Source organism: Mytilus trossulus, chromosome 2 (genome assembly GCF_036588685.1).
Source record: "Mytilus trossulus isolate FHL-02 chromosome 2, PNRI_Mtr1.1.1.hap1, whole genome shotgun sequence".
Lineage (NCBI taxonomy): Eukaryota > Metazoa > Mollusca > Bivalvia > Mytilida > Mytilidae > Mytilus > Mytilus trossulus.
Genome location: NC_086374.1, coordinates 32889033 through 32903196, shown reverse-complemented (window position 1 = coordinate 32903196; position 14164 = coordinate 32889033). Strand labels below are relative to the sequence as shown.

Below are 14164 nucleotides of genomic sequence, written 5' to 3'. Positions count from 1 at the left end.
CGTTACGCTTTTCGATACCACACACATAAAACAGACTGAATTTCTTCTTATGGACAACTCTTTGAATGTTAAGCATACTGAACTCGGAAAATGAATTGGAGTTTAGTGTAATGTTTGAATACGAAATGACGGATGCAAATGACTTTTTATGTAGGAAGCCTTGTTCAACGTATTTCTGAGGGTGATTGACCTGAACCAGTTCAACAGTTGAATCTCTCAAAAGTGAAGAATCAGTTTCATTGTTTTCACTTGCCATAGCAACATGTATCTCTGTATTTGTCCACAAATCAGTAGTTACAGGCTTTGAAGTATCAAGTGCATAAGACGTTTGGTTGGAACATGTTAGCTGCTTGACATTTTTCTTCAATGCGTTCATACGTTTTCGGAGTTCTGTTACAGATTGGTTGTTGGACAAAGTATTGTTGTTAAAACTAAGAACGGAAGTATAGATCTCTTTAAGTTCAATAGACACTTTAGACTTGAGGTTACACAATCCAAATGCACGACTGTCGCTAATCTTTGTGATTCTAATGATTTTAGAATCAAGGCTAGATTTTATTTCATTCGATAATGTTGTAGTTTTTATATCTAATTTGGCTTTCATATTGTTGATCTTATTTTCATTTTCACCAACAACTGTCGTCAGATTGTTAGAATCGATGGTGCCACGCATAGTGCCGTTGTTTTTTTTTGATATTGGAATAGTTCTGTTAGATTATCAATAGTTGTTTTCTGTGTCTTTTCACAATTCGCAACAGCGTCATTCAACATATTGTTTTTTGAGCGAATTACATTTAGCTGCTTTTGAATGTTTATATGGCGTTCCTTTTGCTTATTCAACTCAGTATGTAGCTTTTTGTTCTCAGTTTACAATCAGTATATTCTGGTCAGAAAAAATATTACAGTCATTTCTTAAAATGTATATAATAGCATGGCCCTAAAGGCTTCTGTAATGTTTATTGGTCGTTATGGTTATGAATCTGGAGAATCTTGTATTACATATGCATATTTTATGCAGAAAGAAGCGTTAAATGGATCTAGACGTTTGACGGGAATATTAGTGGCCGGGTCCAAAATTATACGGGTAATTGTAAGGACTTTCTAAGCTATGTAGGGGTTAACATTTAGAGAACAGCCTTGTCAAGGAATTAGTGGTGTTGACCACGGGTATATAAGAGAGTAAGGAACGGCACTCGAGGCTGTCGGTTGGCTGTCGATGAGCTGTCATTAGTCAACAGAGCGTACGTCGGCAATATTATGGGCTGGAAGAGCTTTAATATTGAGAGGACACTTTGTACTGGGTACAAAAGTAAACGTTCGAGTTGATCAGATTGACAATTAAGGCAGACTGTCCCACTTGGAGGACAAGTTGTACCAGCCCGCACTGTCTGGTAGTGACAGACTGTCCAACTCGGAGGACAAGTTGTACCAGCCCGCACTGTCTGGACGTGACAGACTGTCCCATTCGGAGGACAGGCTGTACCAGCACACACTGTCTGATACAGACAGGCGGTACCAGCAATACTGTCTTTTAGTGACACATCGTCCCATCTTGAGGACAGGCTGTTCTATTGTATTATAGTTGTATATATATATATTTGTCTGTTGTAACTTTATTTCGACAAAGAGTCAGTGTGTATATTTTAGTTCATTGTTCATAACATAGATAGTTGTAGTTTTTAGTATTACCGTATTGTTTGTGGACAACTTGGATCCAAGTATTGACTGGAACGGACGTTTGGGATATAAACGCCTGGTTACACGTTACACTTCCATAAAAATAAATCGGTTTTCAGGTAGCTTCATGGGCTTCTATCGGTTGTTCGATCAGTCTACCTGGAATTTAAATAAAAACATATACTATAAAAATCATCTTCGCTAGCCAAGGGTTACGATCAAGTCCCCTCCTTTCAAACCGTGACAGATCTAGCCAACATTTGTGATTACAATGCTGCGTCATCCACAGATAGACAATAGTCACACCCATTTCAAATACATTTTTGACCAATTGCACTACTTAAAAACTCTTCTGGGTAGGGTAAGATGGGTGTGTCTAGTGTTTACAAATTCCGTGAAGACGGAACCAAAAACATACGTTCACATTGCAACATTTTCTAGAGAAACATACCAACTTGAAGGAACTTTAATTGGCTGATTTTCGACAATTTATGTGGCCACCTTAAAAGTGTTTTTTGATTGGATGCAGCCAGTTACAACTACGACCAATGGAAATCATTATATCATGTATTCGAAATTCTACCTTATCCCCCATTAGTGTAGAGGAGGGAACTGAATCATAACCATTGGCTAGTAAAGTTGGTCAGACATATTTATATGAAACTTGTGTAGGTTTAAACTCAATGATAACTCAGTCCACTTACAACTACATTAAATAACATTCCTAGAATGTGTGATAAAAAAGGTTCAAGAACATTAAGTAAAGACAAGTCAATAATTACTCTTGTTTATTATTTTCAATTTTACGACATACAAAATTAGTGTAAACAAAGTATGAATAAAAGGAGATGTGAGAATAAACATCAATGAGTAAGCAAAAGCACATTTGAACGAACCAAAAGACGTCTAGATAAACGCAAATGTCACTTTCCCATACCCAACCACAAAAAAAAACCCAAAAATAGCTTTTAATCATAGTGTAACATGATCAGGAGTAAAAATAATGTTTTCCCCAAAATATCTGTTGGACAATTATATCCAGCAATTAATGTCTCTCGCCGATCGTGACCTCTTTTAATACATACAGCGCAACTTTTATTTTAACAAACCAACATACGTTCACAAAAAAACTACTTTTTTTTTTATCATATTCAGATATATGTCCTGTTTGGCGGAAAATCTTTTATAACATTTTCCAACGAACCAAAGTTTGATGCATTGGACATGGACGTCATATGTAACACAAGCCTGATGTCATACATACTGATAGAGAAAGTAGGAGGTAACTTGCAGAATGATGTTAACTGCTCAAAAAAGTAAGTGTACTTGAAAATTGAAAAGTAATGCAATATAATTATGACTATAAATATGATTTGTTTTTAAGTGTATATAATAATTTGAAAAAAAAAACAAAACTGTGTAGAAATAATATTATTGTAAAGATATTGAAACAAGTGCAATGCGTTGTCATTCCCAATCAATTTCCCGCTGGGAACAGCTGTACCACTGAGTCAATAGGCCATGCAAATAAATTACTTACACATGAATATGTTCAAATGATGTACAAAACTGACTCAGTAGTTCATTAACATTTTAATTTATACTAAAACTATAACAGTAAATGCGCGGTTTTTCTAAAATTTGATGTAGATATATTTTTCAAGATCGAAAATATATCAAACAAAATTTTTAATTACTTAAGTTATCATTTAGTACGTAATTTAAAATGTAACTATATAATCTGTATATATCTAAATTCGAAAACAGTCCTTCTGAATAACAAAATAAATAGTGTAAATACACACAATGATTAAGTGAGAAAAGTTCAATAAAATGGACGAAAATCATAAAGATTTAATGATTTTTCAGTTGTACAAATATAATACCTTTTACACGGGTAGTAACGTCATCATACCAATCAGCGTTTAGTACAGTGATTTTGTCATAGTTTTGTGAAGTTGGTCATGGATCAGTTAGGTTACTCCCCAGAACGATTGCCTAAATTTTAAAATAAAACGTAAATTACATGTTTGACTTTACATTGTTAGTCAAACTATCTAGATTTAAATTATTGTTCGAAGAATTTAACGCATGATAACCAAAATGTCGGAATTAGTATGGTTTGGTTAAGCGCTTGACATGGTTCAGATAAGTGTCTAAAAATTGTAATAGTATTTACAGAACTGGACATGCATTAGATCCATGTTAATTCATAATGGTTTCATCTTAATAAAGTGGAGCGACAAATGCCGAAACAGTCGACTCGGTTAGTAAACAAGTTTAAATTCTGTAAGTACCTCGTGGAATTTTAAAGTGTTAAATTGTCTATCAAGTACTTAGCTTCAGAAACATGTTTCTCGTAATAATGAAATATGGTACAAATGACATTAAAAACGGCCTTACTTGACGTTACCCAATTTGCAACGAATACCCCACTGGTGATTCGGTAGACAAATCTCACAAGTAACACCTTCTAAAAGTAATTTGTTCACGAACTTGATAAATACAATTATTCTTGAACCTCACCCACTATAAAGGCATTTCAAGTAAGGGTGCTATAAACAGTTTCGTATAAAAAACTAGGGGTTATTCCCTGACTAAAAATAACCATGGAGGGAAACCCCTGTTTATTAACTCAATTGGTGCAAAAGTATCATGTTTTTTGTGTTTGATTGTAAAAAATAGTTAATTAGCTTTCAATTAAAACAGGTTAAATGATTGAAATATTTTTAAAAATTAAATTAACTTTACATGTTTTGAGGGGAGACAACTTTGTAAACATCCTGTTTTTTTGGCAGTGAAAATTGAAAACTTATTTGCAGCCACTGTAGCTCTTTTCGGAGCAGGAAACCGTACCCTGAAACAAGATTTTTTTGAAAGGCCAGGTAAAAACCTACAAATTTCATACAGTTTTGATTATGAAAAATGTGCATGGATCATGTCTTCATGTCTGTGCACATGACCTGGTTTCAAGTTTTTTCTGTCAAAATTAGAGCTTTTTTCCCCCATGTTCATTGGATGGAATGTTTTTAATATATTAAAAGTACACATTATTTTTATTTCATTATAAACTAGAGAACATTCTGATTCCAGTGATATCAAGTTTTATACAAGTATCTTTATTAATCAGTCCACCACTAAGGGTCACTTATGCATGGTCCCTAAAAATGTGACGTCATAGAAAAAAACTGTTGATTGCACCCTAAATCCATATGTAGAGTAAAATGCATAGCACAAACATTATTTGCAGTATAGGTGTGTTTAAAAAATACAAAAGTAAAGCAACCGTATAATAGTTCAATCGACCCGATTTAGATTTTAAAAAGATACATACATGTATTTTGCTAAATATCTGCTTTTATCCGGATTTCGAGTCCGGATATTTGTCACACATAAACCGACATTGTTGTGGGTTCTGATAGGCTATTTTCCAATTCCCGCAATAGAACCTGTAATTAGAGATCCCTCTTTCAGTTGCCTCCCTTATGAGGGACATTAATTTTCATTTATAATGGAGAGGTAGCAGAACGATCAAATTTACCTGTGCGTAATGTGAGTAATATTTAAGGCTTCCATTTCTTTTAATTACATTATTTTTTTTGTAAGCACATACTTACAACTTCTCGTCCAATCAAATTGCTTAAATTTGCCCTTCTAACTTTCATAGTACATACTTTTTCCGTGTACTAAGTAACTACGCATGATTGACCACAAGGGTAAGATTTCATTGTATTGTAATCAAGATATTGAAATGAAAATTGCTACTGGCTATTTTGAAAAAAAATGTTTGTTCCAAATTAAACTAAATTGTTTGTCAATAGTTTTCAAATTAATTTTTGAACATCCCACTATTTAATCTTTAATAGATCTAAAAATGTTTTTGACAATTAAACGTTTCTTTCATTTAAATAAAGAGTAACACATATTATAGTTCTTTATAACTAGATTAGAGTACTTTGCCATCTAAAAGTGTATCATTTATCTTTATGTTATTACTCCGTACCAAAACTAGAGGCTCTAAAGAGCCTGTGTCGCTCACCTTGGTTTTTGTGAATATTAAACAAAGGATGGTGATGTGTTTGTTCATCTTACTTTACTGAACATTCTAGCTGCTTACAATTATCTCTATCTATAATTAATTTGGCCCAGTAGTTTCAGAGAAGATTTTTGTAAAAGATTACTAAGATTTACGAAAAAAATGGTTAAAACTTGACTATAAAGGGCAATAACTCTTAAAGGGGTCAACTGACAATTTCGGTCATGTTGACTTATTCATAGATCTTACTTTGCCAACATTTATTGTATTTTAAAGTTTATCTCTATCTATAATAATATTCAAGATAATAACCGAAAACAGCAAAATTTCCTTAAAATTACCAGTTCAGGGGCAGCAACCCAACAACAGGTTGTCTGATTCATTTTAAAAATTTCAGGGCAGATATATTTTTACTTGATAAACAATTTTACTTCATGTCAGATTTGCTTTAAAATCTTTGGTTTTTGAGTTATAAGCCAAAAACTGCATTTTACCCCTATTTTTTTTAATTTTTACCCGTGGCGGCCGTTTTGGTTAGTTGACCGGGTCACGCCACACATTTTTAAAACTAGATATACAAATGATGATTGTGGCCAAGTTTGGTTTAATTTGGCCACGTAGTATCAGAGGACAAGATTTTTGTAAAAGATAACAAAGATTTACAAAAAATTGTTAAAAATTGACTATAAAAGTAAATAGCCCCTAAAGGGGTCAACTGACCATTTCGGTCATGTTAACTTATTTGTAGATCTTACTTTGCTGAACATTATTGCTGTTCACAGTTTATCTCTATCTATAATAATATTCAAGATAATAACCAAAAACAGCAAAATTTCCTTGAAATTGCCAATTCAGGGGCAGCAACCCAACAACGGGTTGTCTGATTCATCTGCAAAATTCAGGGCAGATATATAGATCTTGACCTGATGAATAAATTTATCCCTGTCAGATTTGCTCTAAACTGCATTTTACCCCTATGTTCTATTTTTAGCTGTGGCGGCCATCTTGGTTGGTTGGCCAGGTCACACCACACATTTTTTAAACAAGATACCCCAATGATAGGTGTGGCCAAGTTTGGTTTAATTTGGCCAAGTTGTTTCAGAGGAGAAGATTTTTGTAAAAGATTACTAAGATCTACGAAAAATGGTTAAAAATTGACTATAAAGGGCAATAACTCCTAAAAGGGTAATTTGACTATTTCGGTCATGTTAACTTATTTGTAGATCTTACTTTGCTGAACATTATTGCTGTTTACAGTTTATCTTTATCGATAATAATATACAAAATAATAACCGAAAAGTTTCCTCAAAATTACCAATTTAGGGGCAGCAACCCAACAACGGATTGTCTGATTCATCTGAAAATTTTAGAGCAGATAGATCTTGACCTGATGAACAAATTAACCCCCATGTCAGATTTGTACTAATAAAATTAACGGTACCAATTTTCTTGCACCAGATGCGCATTTCTACAATACATGTCTCTTCAGTGATGCTCCTGTCCAAAATATTTGAAACCCAAAGCTTATATAAATGATGTAGAGCTATAATCCAAAAGGTCCGAAAAGTATAGCCAAATCCGTGAAAGGAATCAGAGCTATGCATGAGGGAGATACATTCCTTAATTTATAATAATTTCTAATATTTCGTAACAGTAAATTAAAATAACACAAAAAATCCGTATTTTCATGCCAGTACCGAAGTACTGGCTACTGGGCTGGTGATACCCTCGGAGACTAATAGTCCACCAGCAGAGGCATCGACCCAGTGGTAGTAATACAATTAACGGTACCAATTTTCTTGCACCAGATGCGCATTTCGACAATACATGTCTCTTCAGTGATGCTCGTGGCCAAACTATTTGAAACCCAAAGCTTATATAAATGATGTAGAGCTATAATCCAAAAGGTCCGAAAAGTATAGCCAAATCCGTGAAAGGAATCAGAGCTATGCATGAGGGAGATACATTCCTTAATTTATAATAATTTCTAATATTTCGTAACAGTAAATTTAAATAACACAAAAAATCCGTATTTTCATGCCAGTACCGAAGTACTGGCTACTGGGCTGGTGATACCATCGGGGACTAAAAGTCCACCAGCAGAGGCATCGACCCAGTGGTAGTAATAAAATTAACGGTACCAATTTTTTGCACCAGATGCGCATTTCGACAATACATGTCTCTTCAGTGATGCTCGTGGCCAAACTATTTGAAACCCAAAGCTTATATAAATGATGTAGAGCTATAATCCAAAAGGTCCAAAAAGTATAGCCAAATCCGTGAAAGGAATCAGAGCTATGCATGAGGGAGATACATTCCTTAATTTATAATAATTTTTAATATTTCGTAACAGTAAATTTAAATAACACAAACAATCCGTATTTTCATCTAAATGCTTTGGTTTTTGAGTTATAAGCCAAAAACTGCATTTTACCCCTATGTTCTATTTTTAGCCGTGGCGGTCATCTTGGTTGGTTGGCGGGGTCACGCCACACAATTTTGAAACTAGATACCCCAATGATGATTATGGCCAAGTTTGGATTAATTTGGCCAAAAGTTTCAGAGAAGAAGATTTTTGTAAAAGTTAACGACGACGGACGACGGACGCCAAGTGATGAGAAAAGCTCACTTGGCCCTTCGGGCCAGGTGAGCTAAAAATAGAGTGAACCATGAAAACTTGTGAAGGAAAATTAAAGCAATTTGATCTATTTCGTCATGAATTGATTTAGTATTGGTTGCTTAATTTCCAGTGACACATATTCCATGCAATAGACTACCTAAGGGTACATACCAGGGACAGATCCATCCATTTTAAAAGGAGTTTTAACCCAAAATAAAGGGGGAGGGGTCCAAATGTATGTTCTCGTTCAAAACATTGATCATCCCCCAAAAAAAACCGTTTTCCAACCCCCTTTTTTGGGATCTGCCACTGCAAACTATCTAGATGTTTTAAAATTTATCATGTATAGAAAAACACAGCTTTATATCAATAAACATACTTACACCAGCAACTACAATCTTTTCATCTTTTCATTCTGGAGTCAATATCTTTCAATGATAATAGGGAGTAGATTTACAAAACTACGTAAATGAGCTAAACCTAGTCGGCCAAAACATATCAATAGACTAAATACAGGATTTATGTGCTAAATTGGATAGTGTATAGAAAGGTATATACTATGAAAATAAGAGCTTGTGGCAAGTCCCTCGCTCAAATTTTCATAGTATATACATTTCTGTACACTAACCGACACTTAATCTAAATACTTTTGACATCAGAAATTATTTTTTTATGAAAAATTAGTTAAACCGTCAATACATCACTTTCTATTCATCATACTTTGCATTAGCAAAGGCCAATTTTGTCCGGTATGGAACCAGTCTACGATTGACAAAGGGAATTAATTTGTTTAAAAAGTGTGTAATAACAGAATCAAATCGGTCATTGACAAATGGACTATTATTGGTCCAGGTTATGAGATTTAGACGAACACTGAACATTACATGTAATGCAGTACAAGCTAATATTGACTTTTCATAAAATGTATTGATTTACGAGTTGCAGTTAATTTCATGTATCTAAATGAACGAATATCGATGGTACAGTACAGACAATGGACAATATGCCATTGAAACATATTTAGGTGACAAATCAACATAAGCTTGTACTGCATTACATGAGTGTTAAACAGTATTCATCTATACCAATGTTAAACAAATTAAGTCGACTTCCAGATTTTTGGAAAATTTAGTGTTCACCCTAAGAACCGGGTTGATCATAAAAGTTCATTTACCGAAATGTAACCAGATTCTAGACTTATTTTCTTTCGACTTGAAAACCAAGTATGCCTGGCGTTTGTCTAAGGTAGATGGAATCACGCTAAAAAGGAAAAAAGTTTCTAGATGCAGACATCTTATACGTTCAGGTATTTCACATCCAATTTATTATGGAAACATTCTTTATAAAGCACAAAAAAGTCAGCATTCACCTCAGAAACTAACAAAACCTTTAAACAGACTTATTAAAAGGGATATAGTTACGATACTGTTATCAGGTCATTAAAGATTGCATATTTTGGCTTTACTATTGATTCACTTATAGGGTCTTTGCATCAGAACTAAACACATTTATTTCTAAAAAGCAGTTGTTGGCATGACACGGGTAATGTTCTTCTCATATATTTTATGATAGTATGATAATAAACCCCTAACGGGAGGGATTATGCCTGATATACATATGATGAAGACATAATCTTTCAATCAGTTTAATTGAGGTCTGGAGCTGGCATGTCAGTTAACTGCTAGTAGTCTGTTGTTCATTATGTATTATTGTCATTTTATTTATATTTTTTTGTTACATCTTTTGACATCGGACTCGGACTTCTCTTGAACTGAATTTTAGTGTATTGTTTACTTTTCTACATTGGCTTGAGGTATAGGGGGAGGGTTGAGATCTAATAATCATGTTTAATCCCATCGCAATTTTGCGCCTGTCCCAAATCAGGAGCCTCTGGCCTTTGTTAGTCTTGTATGATTTTTGATTTTAGTTTCTTGTGTATAATTTGGAGTTTAGTATGAAGTCCATTATCACTATACTAGTATACATATATTTAGGAGCCAGCTGAAGGACACCTACGGGTGCGGGAATTCCTCGAGTTGTAGCATTTAACCAAGCGTATACCTATGCATTTCGACGTACTTCAAACTTATGCAACGCGCGTTTAACGATTGCTTAGCGTTCCTCTGTCGTGCAACTAACGTATACCGACTTAGTCAATTTTCTCTGTACGTTTGGTGCACGCCGGTCTACACGCTAATGTGTGACGCCGGTACTAGGACACACGTAAGTCGATGCTATACGCTGATGTGTGACTCCGGTATTAAACTAGGATAAAATGGGTTAAACGCGAAAAAAAGTTTCAGCGAAAATATATTTTAACAGTATTTCAATAGTTGCACACAATAATGTCTTTTTATTTAGCTCGTTACTCTTCTATTAAACACGAATGGAACGGCAGAACTAAACCATGTCGAACATAAACTAAATCAATCCATGACACTACTGAAACAATGACACTGAATTTTCATAAACCTTAAATTGTGTGCAAATATATTTTTTTCCAGAATATAAGAAGACAGTAGTATTATAATGAAATTTATGATGGAACAGACAGTAAACAAATCATTTTCTTAACTAATATGAAACTAATAACAACTTTTAAGTTTTAACATAAGCATCTTTGTCAAATTATAACTACATGTATAAAATATTTTTTTTTAATGTTAACATGTAAACCGTAAACAAAGATGCATATCAGCTTGAATTTATTTTCAGAATTACCTCAGTACAACAAAAAATCCGTAGGTTTATATAATGACCTTTTTTGTCACTTAAAACAATTAACACAATCACGCCCAACTTAACAAAACCATTACAAAATGTTTGTACTACTCGCTTATCGATATGACGACACTAATACCGTGTTGAAAGTATATCTGTACTCAAATAGTTTTTTATGAAGGGATGTATAAGTACATGTTCACGTTCACTCTGTGTTTTTGTTAGATGTAGGTGTCATACCACCAAATAGCCCTATTCCGACACAAGATAGTGCTTTTGATGTCATTGTTTATTGGTGGTATTTCTATTTGTATCCATCTGATGAGCTTTTTTTCATTTAAAATTTATAGTTAAACTTTGTACTTAAGTTGACATGTACTGTTTCACAACTGTCCCAGATAAGGGGAAAGTTGGCGTCGTCTGAAAGTCAAATATGGCATGCTACTTAAGTTCCTATTTCAGTATCATTTAATGCTACAAAGGGACTAAAAGTGTTCATTTCTATCGGCATATATCTTCATATATCGTCATTGCCAGAATGGCCGGAATGACTTGCAGATACGACTGGCTTGAATATGACCCAAGTAGTGGAATGAAAATATTACGATAAAATTGAGAATGGAAGTGAGGAATGTCTCAAAGCGAAAACAACCCGACCGAGAGCAGACAACAGCCTAAGGCCATCAATGGATCTTCAATGTAGCGAGAAACTCCCGCACCCGCAGGCGTCCTTCAGTTAGCCCCTAAACAAATGTAACAAACGATGTATGCCTAATGTTCTAAATGGATAAAATTTAATATTCACTTAATCTCACAAGTTGTCACGTATTGGTAATATCACGTATAAGGTGGATAGTAGTATTTTGCATCATAAAATATATGAGAAGAACAGATCGTACCATGCCAAAGAACTGGTTTTTTAATACATGTGTTTATTTCTAATGCAAAGACACTATGAATGATTCAATGTTAATACCACAATATGTGATTTTTAATGACCTGACAACAGTATCGTAACTACATTTCCTCTGAACTAGTCTGTTTGAGGGTTATGTTAGCTTTTGAAGTGAATGCCCACGTAGTTGTGCTTTGTTAAGAATATTACCATGAAATATTTGATGGGAAATACCTGAACCCACTATTTTTTTGAAATGATAACCTCTCAAGATGAATTTGATTTAATTGCAAATTAACTTTAATGACATTCCATAACATGACGTCGCAATTAGGCCATGTCTTGTGAAACAGTTAAAGTAGGCAAATATTCATTCAAACATATAAAACAGCGCCAAATTATTACGATATCAAACATGGTTATTTGAATAAAATACGTCCACTGCTTAAGAAACATTTAGGTGAAATAATTCTAGATGATTATATTTTGTGTATATCTATATCTATATTCATAGAGGATTGGTTCATCTGTTATGGTTTTACTTTTGTTTTATAGTTACAAAGAGTTCCAACTTGTCTATACAAATGCTAATAGAACATCCTTCTATGCTGGAATCTACTCAACAGTTAGTCCCAGGGAAATTAAAGTACTTGTAGCTACAGTGAGCGGTGTTCCCATGGAGAATGGTTCGTTTAGTTTCTAGGATATGGTTTTCTCTGTTTTGTTTAATACTGATTATACAATAATTTTTTACTCTTTTATTAATTAATAACAGTTAAGATCAATTCAACTTTAATTTCGAAAGATGTTCAGCTTTTTAACATTTAAATGATAAAATATTCCTCATAATAAATCAAATCCAGCTGAATTCTTATATTGCTGTGTCATCAGACATATATTGTTTCTTACTTGAAACTATAGGAACTTAGGGTGACACTTTAATGTAGCTGCAATTTAATGCATGACCTATTGTTATCTTTACTCGTCAATAGAATCTAGAGTTGTTCTGCTATTTTGATATCGAGACAACACCAGCTCATGACCAAACGGCTACATCAGCCCACCAATGTTAGACTTGTTTTTCCCTTGGAGGGATTCGAACTCATGCTACTGACATATCGTGACACCAACTCGCTTGTACTGTATCCGATGCGCTAGACCACTCTTTCACCTTGGCTTCACAATAATAAAGCTTTTGGTGTCCAGGTGTTACCTTTCTTCGTCAGTTTTAATCTACGTCGTAATACAGTACATTATATATAAGGCTTGAAGATGAAATTGTTACAGATCAGCTGAAATATCTAAAGTGAAAGATCCTACAAATTAGTGCAAGATACAGTAGCAGAAATAATTATATTTATAAGTAGGTGTAAAACATTGACAACTCTTTAAGAGATAAAATCATCGGATCACCAGCAGTGATGGCGATACATGGCTGTGTACATTCTGTATTTATAATTCGTCTAAACATTAGCCCAACAATGTTAGATCTGTAAATTGTCTGCCGGGATTCGAACTCTTGCTACTGCGATAATGTGGCACCAAATCGCCTTGCAACGTGCCAGACGTTCTATACCACTCGAACACCTAGACTAGGAGAGACCATATGGTCCAGCGCATCGGGCATACTGCAGGCGTCTTCCGGTATAGATAACTCAGCATCATGAGTTATTTAGACGAATCATATTAAATATATATATATGTACAAATATAATTCGTCTTAATATTAACCTATAAATGTTAGATCTGTAAATTTATATATGTATAGATAACGTCTAAATATTAGTCAACGATCTTTCTAATGCGTATACATTTCTAAAAAAATCAAAATTGACGTAGGTTATATGGGTAATAACATCAGAGACTGCATAGATATACTTCTAATAAAAATAGTAATGTGCGATATGAACAAGTACATTTCCAAAATTTCAAAAGTGACGACAGATAAGCTTTTACATTTAAGACCGCGTAAAAAAAAATAATCTCAACGAACAGGGCTGCGTTGGGTTTGCGTTAAATATCGTTGCGGCTACATAGGGCTACGTAGATATATAGATTCTTACACTGCAACAAGTGTATTACGATATTTCTCCACTCTCGACAGTTAAATTTTATTATTTAAAGCGCAAGGCTTGCCGAGCCCTTTAAATAATAAAATTTAACTGTCGAGAGTGGAGAAATATCGTAATACACGAGTTATAGTGTCGGAATCTGT

At 34.1% G+C, this 14164-nt stretch overlaps 1 protein-coding gene across 1 annotated transcript in view; it reads left to right on the top strand.

The window, feature by feature from the left end:
• Positions 1-931: 931 nt before the first annotated feature.
• LOC134705725 (hemicentin-1-like) overlaps positions 932-14164 on the top strand; it is a 29180-nt gene continuing 15947 nt past the window's right edge. The window contains exons 1-3 of the mRNA XM_063564446.1: positions 932-1084; positions 2833-2993; positions 12505-12635. Of these exons, the coding sequence (XP_063420516.1) occupies positions 932-1084; positions 2833-2993; positions 12505-12635 (445 nt within the window). The remainder of the gene's footprint in view (positions 1085-2832; positions 2994-12504; positions 12636-14164) is intronic.